The 16,608-nt window shown below is 26.2% G+C and overlaps 1 protein-coding gene across 4 annotated transcripts in view; it reads left to right on the top strand.

Annotated features, from left to right (window-relative positions):
- Positions 1 to 3,365: 3,365 nt before the first annotated feature.
- Positions 3,366 to 16,608, top strand: part of LOC110648563 (receptor like protein 21-like) — a 152,136-nt gene continuing 138,893 nt past the window's right edge. The window contains exons 1-5 of one of the 4 annotated variants that reach the window (XM_058148642.1): positions 3,466 to 3,873; positions 5,688 to 5,762; positions 6,263 to 6,337; positions 12,876 to 13,745; positions 14,595 to 15,108. In XM_058148642.1, coding sequence (XP_058004625.1) covers positions 3,498 to 3,873; positions 5,688 to 5,762; positions 6,263 to 6,337; positions 12,876 to 13,745; positions 14,595 to 14,935 — 1,737 coding nt within the window. In that variant the 5' untranslated portion in view covers positions 3,466 to 3,497 and the 3' untranslated portion in view covers positions 14,936 to 15,108. Of the gene's footprint in view, positions 3,874 to 5,687; positions 5,763 to 6,262; positions 6,338 to 12,875; positions 15,109 to 16,608 lie in introns of those variants that run through there. The other 3 variants (XM_058148624.1, XM_058148633.1, XM_058148627.1) reach the window with 3 other exon arrangements.

The following is a 16,608-nucleotide window of genomic DNA, read 5'->3' as shown; positions in this document are numbered from 1 at the left end:
AACTTGTTTCCTTGCAAAGACTATAAAAAAATTCCAAGTCTACTGCTACTTTGTTTATTATTGGTTAAGCTTTCATTATAACACTAACAATTAACAATCCATAATTTCAAAAAATTTTAATGTTATACATATATATAAGACAACTTCGTGATCCACCTTTTTTCATTAGCCTACACTGAATGACTAGGTTAAAGTCCTTCAAAATTTAAAACCATCACTCTCAAAAAGAAAATTTATTTCCTTGTAAAGAATAAGAAAAATTCCAATCCACTACTAGTTTGCTTATTATTGCTTTTGTTTTCCTTATAGTTGATACTAACGGCTAACACTCCATAGTTTCTTTCTTTTTTTTTTTTTTTAAATTTAAGAGAAAATTGTAATAACAACAAAAGAAAAATATTAATGACAAAATATAATAGGGAAATTGGATAACAAACACTAAATCTTTTTGTCAATTTACAATTTTATCTTAGCGTTTCAATTTTAATTTTAGTGTTCTAACATTTGATATTAGGTGCAATTGTATTCAATTAGTCAATATATATATATATATATATATATATATATATATATATATATATATATATATATATATATATATATATATATATATATATATATATGTATGTATTCTTTCACTGGCCTATATCGAGTGACCGGGTTAAAGTCCTCCAGAATTTAAAACCATCACACTCAAAAGAAAACTTGTTTCCTTGCAAAAGACTAAGAAAATTCCAAGTCCATTGCAAGCTCGCCTATTATTGGTACATATTTGCATTGTATGTGACACAAACGGTTAACACTTTTTAATTTCTAATGTCCTCTAGAATTTAAAACCACCACACTCAAAAGAAAACTTGTTTTCTTGTAAAAGACTAAGAAAATCCCAAGTCCATTGCTAGCTTGCTTATTATCGGTATATATTTTCATTATATGCGACGCCAACGGTTAACACTAACACTGTATAATTTCTAACGTCCTCCAGAATTTAAAACCATCATACTCAAAGAAAACTTCTTTCCTTGCAAAAATTAAAAAGAATTTCAAGCCCACAGCTAGTATACCTATAATTTTTCTAGTTAGCGTTATTGCACTTAATAAATGACTGCTTACTTTAATACTTTTTTTAAAACTTCTTTATATATATGATCCATCTTTTTTCATTGGCCTACACCGAGCAAGTAGGTTATGCATGTGTATTAAAGAAGGCAATCGCACAATAGATTGATTATTAGCTTGCTAATGCAATCTTGGGACATGATCAAAGAATTCAGGAATTTAAACACCTTTTTCACGCTCTAGCTCAAATGATATATTTTGAGAGTTTTCTAGATTTGCAGGGTTTAGAATTTAGTTCTTGGGCTTAAAACTCTCCTTTGGCGTGTGTGTGTGTATGTGTGTGTGTATGTGTGTGTGTATATATATATATATATATATTTGTCAAATGGATGTTTCCTACATTCTTGATTATGAGTTTTTTTTTTTTAATTGACGTTTAAATATGTTTTGTTTTTAAATATTATTTTTATATGCTGTAAAAAATAGTTATTTTAATTAAAATATATTAAAATCAAATTTAAAACAAAATTTAAAAACTCATAATGGTTATAAGTAACTTCTTTTGTTTGTTTTTTATTTGTTATTCTGTTAGATTTGTGAATCAAAATATTAGTACTATTTGGAGATATACTTTTTTCTAATTTGAGTAAGATAAATGTTATTTAATTGAATGTAGAAGTATTTCCTATATATATAGTAGAATTCTTATTATAATATTATTTATAACTTGAGTAAAACTCTTAATCAGATTAGGATTGAGAAAAATAATACAATAAATAGGAATATTTATAGAAAGGCAGGCTTCTCCTATCTAGAGTAGCCTTTACTTATTACAGAGAGGTGCTCTTACCCATTAAGAAGAGTAGATTTTGCCCATTGACAAAAATAACACTTATTTATTGCAGTTCCATGGAGGGAGTGAGACTTCGATCTTAAGGGAGATTAAGGGTAGTTTTGGCCCCTCAATGGTTTTTAAAAATTTTTAATAGGTATATTAAAATTTAATTTTTTAATTAATTAATTTCTAAATTTTTTTATTAATCTCCCTACATATTTATAAAAAAAAAATCTTAAATATGTATAGCAAATTTTATTTTTCATCAATTGCCCCTTAAATTTTCTATTGACCCTAATAATTTATAATTTATATATTATAATTTAAATTGAAACATTAAAATTACTTGGTTGTCATTAAATAAATATAAAAGTTCAATATATTCATACTTTTATATTTACAAATTAAAATTTAATTGGTAGTTGTTTTTGAAAATTAAATTCAAGCCAATCTAATAATTTGCTATTGCATAATCTAAAATCAGATTGGATTTTTCAACTTTTTTCTTTTAAATTTTTGTTCCTCCCCTCATTTTGTGATAAATTTTTTTCTCTATCTCCTTTCTCGTTTACCTTTCAATCATTTATTTCATTAGTCTCAACTCTTATGCAAATTTTAGATGGATCAGTTTAAATATATATTTATTTTTAATTAACATGTTTATTTTATTATTTTTTTATAAGCAATATGTTTATTTTATTGTTTTACTAATATTTAATTTTTTTACATCTCTTTAATTTTAACGATTATTATATTTTTTGATCTTATTTTATTATGCCATATAGTTAGTTGTATGGGCTTTATATTTATTTTTTTAGTATAATACAAATTATATATATATATATAATCTATGTATTATGTTTGGCCTTCCCAATGAAAATTTCCTAGCTTAGCCCCTGGGCATATTGCAAAAGAAAAATGTTATTGTCCACTGTAATTGAAGACATCATTTATGATGTATAATGTAGTTAAAATAGTAAATATATTGGGTTATTTATAGAGAAGAATAAGAGAAACTAATTAATATATTTACTATGAACAGTTATATAATGAGGTTCTTTCGGATGTAATTGGAATGATGGATAGTATAAAGAGCTTGTAATTGATGATTTCTTTGAAAATAGAGGAAGATGACATGTCTATAAATGTAACTCTATGTTGAGATAATGAACCACGTAAATTTTATTGTTATGGATGTTTGCTTTGCTGTTTTGTAATTTATACACTTTTACAATGGAATCTTTAAGGGTGAAAAAAGATCAATTAGACACATTTGGTATTTAAAATTATTCTTTTTAAGGAAAAAAACATTTATGAATTAATTAGTAGCTATTCAATAGGTTGCCTAACTAAAAGAAAACCTATACATCAATGCTAAGACTAAGTTATTAAATTGAAATATTCCATTTTTTAATACTTACCCAATTGCAAACTGGCTCGCAGCTTAATTCGGTTATCAATAATTCAAAGTCTTCCATAAGTCAACACTACTTACTTTCTTTCTGGGCATTTGTATATAAGAAGAAACTGAGATGGACCTCAAAACTGAGAAATTGAATACCCTCCTCATCAGTGACTTAGCAATAAGTGATTTGTGTTTCAAATGGAAAGGCCCTTGTTTAAGTTTTCATTATGGGTTCTTCTTGTTATAGTTTTCGTTCAAATGAATGGATGCAGAGCTTGCTTGGAAAAAGAGAGGATAGGTTTGCTGGAGTTCAAGGCTTTCCTAAAATCAAACTGTGAGCTTATTGACAATCTTGATTCATGGGTTGAAGATCGAATGAGCGACTGTTGTGGTTGGGATAGAGTTAAGTGCAATACCACCTCCCGGCGTGTCGTTGATCTCTCTCTCAATGAGGTCTTAACGTTTTCAGATCCTAAAACTTGCAGTCTAAATCTCTCCATGTTTTATCCTTTTGAAGAACTGCTCGGCCTTGATTTATCTGATAATTGGTTTTATGGTTGGATTCACCCAGCAGGTACGTGCATATTATCTTAATTAATTTGTTGCTCTTAATTAGTCCATCAATTTCGACCAAAAAAAAAAAGTCCATCAAGTAGCAGTGGATTTAAAAGTCATGTTTTTTTTTTTTTTAAATGGTGAAGTACATAATTATTTAATTATAATAATAAAACCTATTGGTCCCAAGTGAAATCTCTATATAATATATATAAAAGTTAACGAAGAAAAGCATTAAAAATAAATTAGTTACTATAATAAATTTAACAAAAATTATAAATTTATATTAATAATTTTTTTTCTTCACCTACACATTTATAGTAAGAGCAACGACATAACTATTAATATATTATTACTGTATATGTTTGCTAGCTATCATATAAGTGATTAAATTTCAAATTTCTTTCTCATTTATAATTTTTTATTTAGATTACAAAATTATATGAAAAAGACTATTATTTATTTTAATAACTTGCTACTTGTTATCTGAAATGCCTTTTTCCTTTTTCCCCTCTTTAATACATTTTAAAGACTTACAAATAAGAAATTATGCTTGTTGAAAATTTGAACTTTCCAAATTAAAGACAGAAATTTTACTGTTCTAGGCAAAACGTACCATAGCAAATTTATTTTTTAATGCTTTCAAAATTTTCCACTAATTTTTATTTTTATCGTAAAGTTATAATTTGTTTCAATTTAATTATAGTGTAATAATAATTCTAAGGCAAGAATTAGTTATGTAGAAACTAAAGTTGATTTCTATGGACTTCAAATTATAGATGTTAATTTCTAGGGAATCTCATATTAAAATTTGTTTAATTTGAGTATCAATCAGTCTAAAATGATCCACATTCATATGATATATAAAATTAAAGGTTAATTTAATAATTATTGACTCAATATAAAATGACTATCTGAGTTTAACTTAATGAATCGAAATTAATTTGATTAAAAAATTAAATAAATAAAGTTTATTTTTAAATTAATTTTTTCAAATTAAACGATTGTAATTTGGTTTTAAAATATATAATTAACTTTCAATTCAAAGATTGGCATGAATTTAATTCAATTTTTTTTATGTATATAGTGATTCAATAAGTAGTTCAAATTAATCTACAATATGAAAATATCATATCCTAATACATTTGAGAATAAGACCCAAATATGAAGGCCAATTTGACTATTGGACTTTAAATCTAAATTATGTCCTATTTTTAATTATTCTCAAATATGATTTTTTTTTTCAACTCAGCATTCGCTAATCTAAAGTTTTTGAAAATATTGGATATAAGTGGTAATCATTTCAATGGCAGCATCTCAATGGAATTTAACTTTATATCCTGTCTTATTTACTTTTAATTGACAACTTATTAAATATATTATAAGGCAAGAATTAGTTATCTTACAATCTTTCTAAATGATTCATTTTTATTTGATCTCCAATATGAACTCCTTTATTTGATAATTGTTGACTCAATATGAACTCACAATTTGAGTTTAACTTAATAAACCCAAATTAGTTTGACTAAAAAAATTAAATAAATAAAGTTTATTTTTAAATTAATTTTTCAAATGAAACAATTATAATTTGGATTCAAAATATATAATTAACTCTCATTTCAAAGATTCGCATAAATTTATTTTTTATTTTTTACATATATAGTGATTCAATAAATAATTTAAATTAATCTACAATCTAAAAATATCATATCCTAGTTCATTTGAAAATAACACCCAATATATGAAGGCAAAATTGACTATTGGATTTTAAATCTAAATTATGTCCTATTTTTAATTGTTCTCAAATATGATTTTTTTTTTTTTTCAACTCAGCATTCGCTAATCTGAAGTTTTTGAAAACATTGGATATGAGTTCTAATTATTTCAATGGCAGCATCTCAATGGAAGGTAACTTTATATCCTGTCTTATTTGCTTTTATTTGACAACTTATTAAATATATTCTAAGGCAAGAATTAGTTATTTGACAATCTTTCTAGATGACCCATTTTTATTTGATCTCCAATATGAACTCTTTTATTTGATAATTGCTGACTCAATATGAAATCACGATTTGAGTTTAACTTAACGAATCCAAATTAGTTTGACTAAAAAAGTTAAATAAATAAAGTTTATTTTTAAATTAATTTTTCAAATGAAACAATTATAATTTGGATTCAAAATATATAATTAACTCTCATTTCAAAGATTTGCATAAATTTAATTTAATTTTTTTATGTATATAGTGATTCAATAAATAGTTTAAATTAATCTACAATCTAAAAATATCATATCCTAGTTCATTTGAAAATAACACCCAATATATGAAGGCAAAATTGACTATTGGCCTTTAAATCTAAATGTCTTATTTTAAATTGTTCTCAAATATGATTTTTTATTTTCACCTCAGCATTCGCTAACCTGAAGCTTTTGGAAACATTGGATATAAGTTATAATGATTTCAGTGGCAGCATCTTAATGGGAGGTAATTTTATATTCTATTTTATTTCTTTTTACTCGGCTAATTATTAAATATATTCTAAGAATCACCTAAAAAAAACTTTCAAAGTAAAATTATCCCAATTCTAATATATAAGTTATATACAGTTAAATTTTATCGATTTAATCACCGTATACTTTTTTTAAATTTCATTAAATATCTTAATTTTATTCTATTTTTGATATTATTACACAGCAATTAAATTTATAATTTTTCTAAGGATGAAACATTTCCTCGTAATTTTGTGTATCTCATTATTTATTACTATTATTATTATTATTATTATTATTATTATTATTATTATTTTATCTTCCTTTTCAATGCTTTAAACTAAATGATTTTTTTTTAAAAACAAATCAAGTTAAAATTCCTAAAAAAATATCATATCCTAGTTCATTTGAAAATAACACCCAATATATATGAAGGCAAAATTGACTATTGATCTTTAAATCTAAATGTCTTATTTTAAATTGTTCTCAAATATGATTTTTTGTTTTCACCTCAGCATTCGCTAATCTGAAGCTTTTGGAAACATTGGATATAAGTTATAATGATTTCAATGGTAGCATCTCAATGGGAGGTAATTTTATATCCTTTTTTATTTCTTTTTATTCAGCTATTTATTAAATATATTCTAAGCATCACCTAAAAAAAACTTTCAAAGTAGAAGTATGCCAATTCTAATATATAAGTTATATACACTTAAATTTTATCGATTTAATCACTGCATACTTTTTTTTTTAAATTTCATTAAATATCTTAATTTTATTCTATTTTTGATATTATTGCACAGCAATTAAATTTATAATTTTTCTAAGGATGAAACATTTCCTCATAATTTTGTGTATCTCATTATTTATTATTATTATTATTATTTTATCTTCCTTTTCAATGCTTTAAACTAAATGATTTTTTTTTAAAACAAATCAAGTTAATATTATTATTATTATTATTATTATTATTATTATTATTATTATTATTATTATTATTTTATCTTCCTTTTCAATGCTTTAAACTAAATGATTTTTTTTAAAAAACAAATCAAGTTAAAATTCCTAAAAAATAGAGGTAGCAAACAAGTTGTGTCAAGTGGATTCAAATTATTTGAATTTATGTTCTTTCATATTCGGGTCATTAATTTTTTTTTTTTTTCAAGCGGATTTGAGTACGGTCATTAAAATTGTAGGTTGATTTAGGCTACTCATTGAGTCGCTATATAAAAGGATTACAATTAGATTAAGGTAAATTTGCGGGTAGCGCGCCATTTCGGATCAAAATATTACTTTTCATTAATTTAATTTTTAAGCTAAAATTTAAGTGTATCAGGTTAATTCAAATGGGTTAGTTTTGGATTGGATAATTTGAATTGTCCAGATTACCCTCAATTCAACCTTCAATTTTATGAGTCTTTTAAATTTTGTATAGATTAAAATGAATTATAAATCAATTAGATTTGCATAATTAAATTTAAAAATTATTTTTTTTATATAGTGATTAAATACAATCTAAAAAATATATGATCCTAACTCAATCTATGAATTGAAACCAAAATCACCTACCCTTAACTAGTAACTAGTCATGTTGTCCACGGTGTTGCTCGAATTATTTTACATAATTTAATATTTATTTTTTATATTTTAAAAAAATATATTAAAATTTTATTATTGCTAAAATTCTAATTTATTATGTTAAATGCAATTTAAATTTGTACTAAAATTTTGAATAATTATATAGCCACTAAAATTAAATTACATTTCTTAAATGATTTTTTATTTTTTAAAATATTTCTTTATAAGAATATAGCATAATAATATATTATCTTATATTTTTAATAGTAACTGATATAACTTTGTATTCCATTTAATTTTAAATTTTGAAATAAGTTGATAAGTTAATTAATAGATTATTTTTGTTATTTTTTTTAATTATATTATGTCTTTTAATATGCTATTTATCAATTTAAAAAAAAAAAAATCAAGTGGCTTATTTTTATGAGCTATTTTTTAAAGTTCAGCTTATGTGTATATAACTTTTGGAAGGAAGAACTAAATGATTTTTTTAAACAAATCGAGTTAAAAGTCCTAAAACTTAATTTGCATAAATTATTTTACTATTCATTAAAATTTAGATCAGTGCTTTAAATCTTGATCATTTCCATTCGTTTTAATTTTTTTTTTTTTTATGCTACAATGTTGCAAATAACTTAATTTATCTCAATTGAATATTTCAACAAGAATCTTGTCTTGTATACAAGTGAGTACATATTATACTAATTTTTTTAGTACTTTAAAAAATTTTAAAAGGGATGAAATGGTTAGGATTTGAACACTTGTTTATGTTATACCACATTAAGCAATGTGTGGACTAAATCAAAGAAACCTTAATCTTTCTTTTTACTCTATAAAATGTTCACCGATTGAAATGTCATCACAAATTTACTTTAAATCATCAACTGCCAAGTGTTCAGCTAGTAACAAAAATTGTACTATGCAAGGTTTTGAAAGACTACTAAGTTTGGAAAAGCTAAAAGTTTTAGATCTTAGCCTTAATAAATTCAACAACAGTATTTTGTCATCCCTAAGCAATCTTATATCGCTTAAGACTTTGATTCTTAATAACAATGAAATGATTGATCAGTTTCTGTTGGCATGCATGATAATCATTCTCAATGACACATTTTGATTTCATCTCTAATCTATATTTTTCTCTCCTTTCTTTTCACAATCACCTAGCTTAGGATTAACTAATCTGAAAAACTTGAAAGCATTGGATATAAGTGGTAATCTATTCGAAGGAATCCTCTCAATAGAAGGTAACTTCCTATCTCATTTCATCATGTTAAACTTTATTAATTTGATTATTTCCTAACTAGATTATATTAGAAATTAACTTTTAATTTTAATAATTCCATTTTAAAGTATCCAATTTTGTTAATGTTATTTATCAACACCAGCAAACTCCGCTCTTCTAATTTTCTTACCCTGCTAAGCTTCTTGGAAAGGGCTGAAATCCTCTATCATAATCGCTCTTCCATCTACAATACCACCTTTTACACTTGGTCTAGCTAACACAAACCTACCGATGATATCTCCAGTTTGCTTGCTTTCTCTTTTTTCCCTTCACATCAAATAAAGCCCATCACATTGTCTATGTTCTCGCCCCCAACATTTATGACCACATTATCTGCTAATAGTAAAGAATGCGCTTCTGGCCGCTAATTTCATCAGGAGGTGATCCTAGTTTCGGGCGGAACTAAAAGGTCTCGTCTCATTTTTCTAAAGGTTTTCTCTTTATTTATATTTGGAAGTACATCATCTTTCAGGAGAAAATATGGTAAAAATAAAAAATAAAGTCTTAATTTATTTATTTTGGTGAGAAGAAAGTTTATTTTTGCAATAAAATAAAAAAATTAAAAAGATAAATACATAGAAAATAAAAAAAATTGTAATAAATTACAATGATCACAGGAACAGTAAATTAATAAAAAAAATAATAATTAAATGATTTAAAAACATTAAACTTAAAATGAAAAAATAATTTGACTTTTTAATCCACAATAAATGATCACGCCTTATAAACTCACTGCCACAATGACATCTCCTCGCAATAACCGAATAAAAAAAAAATACAAAGTAAAAGAGAGAAGGGTAGGGAAGACTTTTTACTATTACTAAGAGTAGTAAAAAGTGCAACTCTTTTAATATGGTATAATAATAATTCTTGCCAGCTAAAGTTGATTTCTATGGACTTCAAATTATAGATGTTAATTTTTGGAGAATCTCATATTAAAATTTGTTTATTTTGAGCATTACTCAGTCTAAAATGATCCACACTCATATGACATATAAAATTAAGAGTTAATTTGATAATTGTTGACTCAATATAAAATGACCATTTGATTTTAACTTAACGAGTCGAAATTAATTTGACTAAAAAATTAAATAAATAAAGTTTATTTTTAAATTAATTTTTTCAAATTAAACAATTGTAATTTGGATTCAAAATATATAATTAACTTTCAATTCAAAGATTGGCATGAATTTAATTTAATTTTTTTAATGTATATAGTGATTGTTATATGGTAGTGAGTGTTGGGCACTGAAAGAGTCGTATGCATCTAAGATAAGAGTTGCAGAGATGAGAATGTTAAGGTGGATGAGTGGCCATACTAGACTAGATAAAGTCCGTAATGAGAGTATTAGAGAAAAGGTAGGAGTTGTGCCAATTGAAGATAAGTTGAGAGAAGGAAGATTGAGGTGGTTTGGTCATGTGAAGCATAGACATACGGAGGCTCTAGTTAGACAAGTATAGCACATTAGGTTAGAGGATAGAAAGAAAAAAAGGGGTAGACCTAAATTGACTTGGAGAAGAGTAGTACAACATGACCTAGAAGTATTACACATTTCTGAGGATTTAACCCAAAATCGTTCAGAGTGGAGAAAGCGAATCCATATAGCCGACCCCAAATTTTTGGGATAAAGGCTTAGTTGAGTTGAGTTGAGTTGAATTTTAATGTATATAGTGATTCAATAAGTAGTTCAAATTAATCTACAATCTAAAAATATCATATCCTAGACTTTAAATCTAAACTATGTCTTATTTTTAATTGTTCTCAAATATGTTTTTTTTTTCTTTTTTTTTTTTAACTCAGCATTTGCTAATCTGAAGTTTTTGAAAACATTGGATATGAGTGGTAATTATTTCCATGGCAGCATCTCAATGGAAGGTAACTTTATATCTTGTCTTATTTACTTTTATTTGACAACTTATTAAATATATTCTAAGGCAATAATTAGTTATCTTACAATCTTTCTAGTTGACTCATTTTTATTTAATGTCCAATATGAACTCTTTTATTTGATAATTGATGACTCAATATGAAATCACAATTTGAGTTTAACTTAACGAACCCAAATTAGTTTGACTAAAAAAATTAAATAAATAAAGTTTATTTTTAATTTAAATTTTCAAATGAAACAATTATAATTTGGATTCAAAATATATAATTAACTTTCATTTCAAAGATTTGCATAAATTTAAATTAATTTTTTTATGTATATAGTGATTCAATAAATAGTTTAAATTAATCTACAATTTAAAAATATCATATCCTAGTTTATTTGAAAATAACACCCAATATATGATGGTAAAATTGACTATTGGCCTTTAAATCTAAATGTCTTATTTTAAGTTGTTCTCAAATATGATTTTTTGTTTTCACCTCAGCGTTCGCTAATCTGAAGTTTTTGGAAATACTGGATATAAGTCTTAATGATTTCAATGGGAGCATCTCAATGGCAGGTAATTTTATATCATTTTTTTATTTCTTTTTATTCAGCTAATTATTAAATATATTCTAAGCATCACCTAAAAAAAACTTTCAAAGTAGAAGTATCCCAATTCTAATATATATTATCTTAATTAATTTGTTGCTCTTAATTAGTCCATCAATTCCGACAAAAAAAAATTCCGAGAATGTAAAAATTCTTTTGCAAGTAGGCCTACCAAATATATATTTCGAGTCTTGAAATTAGTTATCTGAGGCGTATTTTCCAATTTTATTAAATTAGATTTTGATTTTGACTAATTGAAGGACCAAATTGATGAGTCAATAGTTTAATCATTGAATTATTTAAAATTAATTAAATATTATATTTTTTTTAAAACCAATTAAAAATTATACTTATTAATTTTAATAAATTTAATCAATTAAATTTTAAATTTTGAAGTTAAATTTTTAACATTTTTTAAATTATATTAACATATCTTAATGATATTTTTAAATTATATATAAAAATATTTAAAATTTAACTATTATTATTAATTTTTCATTTTCAACATTTGTAAAAAAAATACAATAAAATAATTATTTTCAAATAAGATATATATCTTGGTCTTTAAAGGTTCCCTATGAAATTTCAGGTTCAATTCTCTTTACTAACACTTAAATATATTTTTTCCATCAAGATAATTTGGCAACTTTTATTACTCAGATCAACCCGCTAAGTTACACAGGTTAGCAAAAATCAGATGGGTTGCATGATTTATAATGAGTCAATTCCTTATCTAATTTAATGACAAACTTAGACTAATATATCGTTTGTAGTCACCTATTCACTGAATCAATCCAATAAACTAATTTGAATTTAATAGTATTAGTATTTTCTTTTATTGGCTTCAAATAAGTACTTGTGCTTGATGTGCATTCTTGACCACATATATCTTATACTTAGAGAAAGAACTTTAGTGAATTAAGGAAATTAAAAATTATAATTATAACCAAAAAAAATAGAAATGATATATATGGAGGAATATTTATTCACTTAAATAAATGTAGACTCATTTTCACTAAAATAAATGTAGACTCATTTTCTCATAAATAGCAAAAAGTTTTACATATATGTGAATATCAATATACCAAATGTACTAAATAATCTCTCATTATAGTTGTAATTAATGTTGGCAAAGTTATTCCAACATTTTGATATTGGGCTTTTTTTTTTTTTTTTTTTTCTTATGGTAGGATTCTGTGGATTGAAAAGCCTCGTTAAGTTGGATCTCAGTAACAATCACTTCTCTGGTCCACTTCCTCAATGTCTTGGCAACTTAAGCAACCTCCGATATCTTGATCTCTCATCCAATAAGTTCAGTGGCAACATGCAATCCGTTGTTTCTAAACTGACATCCATTAAGCGCTTGTTACTTTCTGGCAATAAGTTTGAAGGCTTATTCTCATTTAGTGTTTTGGCTAACCACTCAAAGCTTGAGATGTTTCAACTTTCATCAGGAGGTAGTAAGCTAGAAGTGGAAACAGAAAATCCTACATGGTTTCCTACATTTCAATTGAAGATCTTTCACATGTCAGAGTGCCACTTAAATGTGAGAACAAGAAAAATTCCTAGTTTCTTGCTCTACCAGCATGGCATGCTATCAATTGATCTCTCTCATAGTAAGCTGGTTGGAGAATTCCCCAGTTGGATCTTACAAAATAACTCAAGGTTACAAGTTATGAATTTGATGAACAACTCATTGAGGGGAACTTTTCAGCTACCAAATTTCAATCATAATTTGTTCAAGTTAGAAATTTCGAACAATAACATCACGGGTCAGCTCCCTAAGGAATTTGGTTTGGTCCTCTCAAATCTAGTGTATATAAACATTTCAAGGAACAGTTTTCATGGTATTCTTCCTTTCTCAATTGGTGAGGTAAGGGGTCTACTTTTAATGGATTTATCCAATAATAATTTCTCAGGAGCGTTGCCAGGAAGTATGCTTGGGAATTGTACCGATTTAAATGCTCTGTATCTATCAAACAACAACTTCAGTGGAATGATAGGTGTGGACATCAACGCCGACCCATCTGTTATAGACATATCAAATAACAAACTGTCAGGTACAATTCCAATACAATTATGCAATGTGAGCAGACTTGTAATTTTAGACCTCTCAGAAAATTGTTTATCTGGGTCTATGCCTTCTTGTTTCGATTCTTCGTCTTTGAGGTTCTTGTTTCTACAAAAGAATAGTCTAAGTGGCTCTATACCTTATGTGCTTCCTAGAAATCCAAATTTAATGGCACTTGACCTGAGAGATAATAAGTTTACTGGGAATATTCCATCTTGGATCAATCAGCTTTCACAATTGCGTGTGCTTTCATTAGCAGGGAATGCATTACAAGGTCATATTCCTAATCAGTTGTGTCAATTGAGAGATGTGCATATAATGGATCTTTCACGCAATGCACTTTTTGGCTCCATACCTTCATGCTTTAATAATATGTCATTTTCGAAAAATGCATCTTTTGGAGATTTGGAAGACCATAATTTTTCAGTTCCATTTCGAAGTTTGGAGGTCGCCATGTTTCCGTACATTTTCTCTCTTGGATTGGATGTGACGGATTTTTTTCATTGGTCTCATTCACCATTTGTAAAAGTGGAATTTGCAATGAAGTATAGGTATAATATCTACAAGGGTGACATCATCAACTTGGTGGCTGGAATCGATTTGTCATGCAATGATTTAACTGGTCACATTCCTCAAGAAATTGGAGACCTTCATGAAATTCTATCATTGAACTTGTCTCACAATCACTTATCAGGATTTATACCAGTTAGTTTTTCAAATTTAAAGATCTTAGAGAGTCTAGATCTTAGCTACAACAATTTAAGTGGTGAAATCCCTAATCAACTAGTTGAGTTGAATTTTTTGGAAATTTTTGATGTTTCATACAACAATTTGTCAGGTAAAATTCTTGATAAAGGACAATTTGAGACCTTCGTTGAAAGCAGTTACAGAGGTAATCCTGGTCTTTGCGGACCAACCATTTATAGGAGCTGCAATGCTAGTCAAGTTCTAGCAACACCGCTATCAAATGATACAAAATTAGAAGAAGAAGATGGAGATGGTATTGACATGGTGTGGTTCTATTGGAGTTTCAGTGCATCCTATGTCACAATCCTATTCATATTGATAGTAATTCTCTGCATCAACAGGCATTGGCGCATGTATTGGTTTTACTTGGTTGATGCCTGTATTTATTTTATTTCCATTCGGCTTTTTGGAACTGATTGTCTATGCGTGTAGGGTGATGCTAGGGCTTGAAGAAAAGGAGGGATACATGTGTCAATTTTTGCATATGCTCAACCATTAATTGTTGAGTTTCTCTGTTTCAGGTGTATTAATAATGCCTAAAATGTTCCTCTGTATTAGGCTTGTCATGCACTCTTGTGATAAATGGATTTTCCATTTTTTTATAAGCATTTTCCTATTTGTTTTGAATGTCATAAACAGGTTAGTGAATTATTTTTACTGAATTTTATTATTTAGTATTTTTGTTTGTTTGTTGCTATAAATACATACTTTGTATCATTCTCTCTCTTTCTCCATATATATATATATATATATATATATATAAAGTATTGTAATGTAGAAGTGGAATTCGCAATAAAGTATAGACAGAATTCTTCTAACGGGTAAACCATCATGTTGATGGCAAGGTTAGATTTGTCATGTCATTAACCGGTGACATCCCTTCTGAAATTGTAGACCTCCATGAAATTCGTTTATTGAATTTACCTCACAATTACTTATCAGGATTTATACCTGTGAGTTTTGTAAATCTAAAGATGTTGGAGAGCCTAGACCTTTGCAACAATAGTTTGCATGTTGAAAATTCCTGCTCAATTGATTGAGCTAACCTTTTTAGCAACCTTCAATTTTTTTCCCAACCACCTGTCAGGCAAAGCTCATGATAAATTACAGTTTGGAACCTTTGATGAAAGAAGTTATATTGGTAATCATGGTCTCTGTGGACCATTCATTCATAGCTTTGACATTGTTGAAGAACCATCAACATCAACTTCCAATGAAGAGAAAGATGAGGATGCAATAGACATGGTTTGGTTTTATTGGAGTTTTTCAATGTCCTATGTTACAGTTCTATTAGGGTTAACAGTGGTCCTTTGCATTGACAGACATTGGCAAATGGCATATACAGGATCCAAGCAAATGCATTCTTGTTCATGTCCTTCCAAATTTGTATATGCTTATATTCTAAATTCCAAATTTTTCTAAATGCATTATATTCTATATATTTCATTTTTATTTATTTATGAAAATATAATATTATTCATGGTTAAGAAATTAATTATAGATAATTTAGCCATTTAATGAAATAAAAAAAAAAAGCTGAATTGTATAAAATTTTAAAGTGTGAATAAGCATATTCTAAAATTGTAATCGTCGTAAGTTCAAATTTTAATTATTTTTAATTAATTTTTATTTATAAATTTTAAATATTTCATAAATAAATAAAATTTTCTTTTAAACCTAACCTAAGTGTGTTTAATTGTAAATTTATATATCCTTTTTTTTATTTGAATTAGCAAGCTGGTTGGGTGGACAAGTTTAGATTATTTTGAATTGGATGTCATTCGTATCTCATTTATTTATTAGATCACTATATAAAATAAATTCAGATTAAATTTGAATCAACTTATAAGTTACAAATAACTTCAAGTCATGAGATTAATTTTTATCAATAAAATTAATTTTTATTAATTTTTTTTAATCTAAAATTTGGATAAATTAAACTAACACTACATCAAAATTATTATAATGAGACTAAATAATTTGACTTAAAAAGTTATTTATTTGTCTCTATATATTTTTAGAGACAAATAATCATTTATCCTATTTACCGCTGTCACTAAATGTAATTAGAGGCAGATATAGAGATAAATATATATTTAAAACTG

This window comes from Hevea brasiliensis, chromosome 1, assembly GCF_030052815.1.
Source record: "Hevea brasiliensis isolate MT/VB/25A 57/8 chromosome 1, ASM3005281v1, whole genome shotgun sequence".
Taxonomy (NCBI): domain Eukaryota; kingdom Viridiplantae; phylum Streptophyta; class Magnoliopsida; order Malpighiales; family Euphorbiaceae; genus Hevea; species Hevea brasiliensis.
The sequence above is the reverse complement of the archived record's forward strand: the minus strand, read 5'-3'. Positions and strand labels throughout refer to the sequence as shown.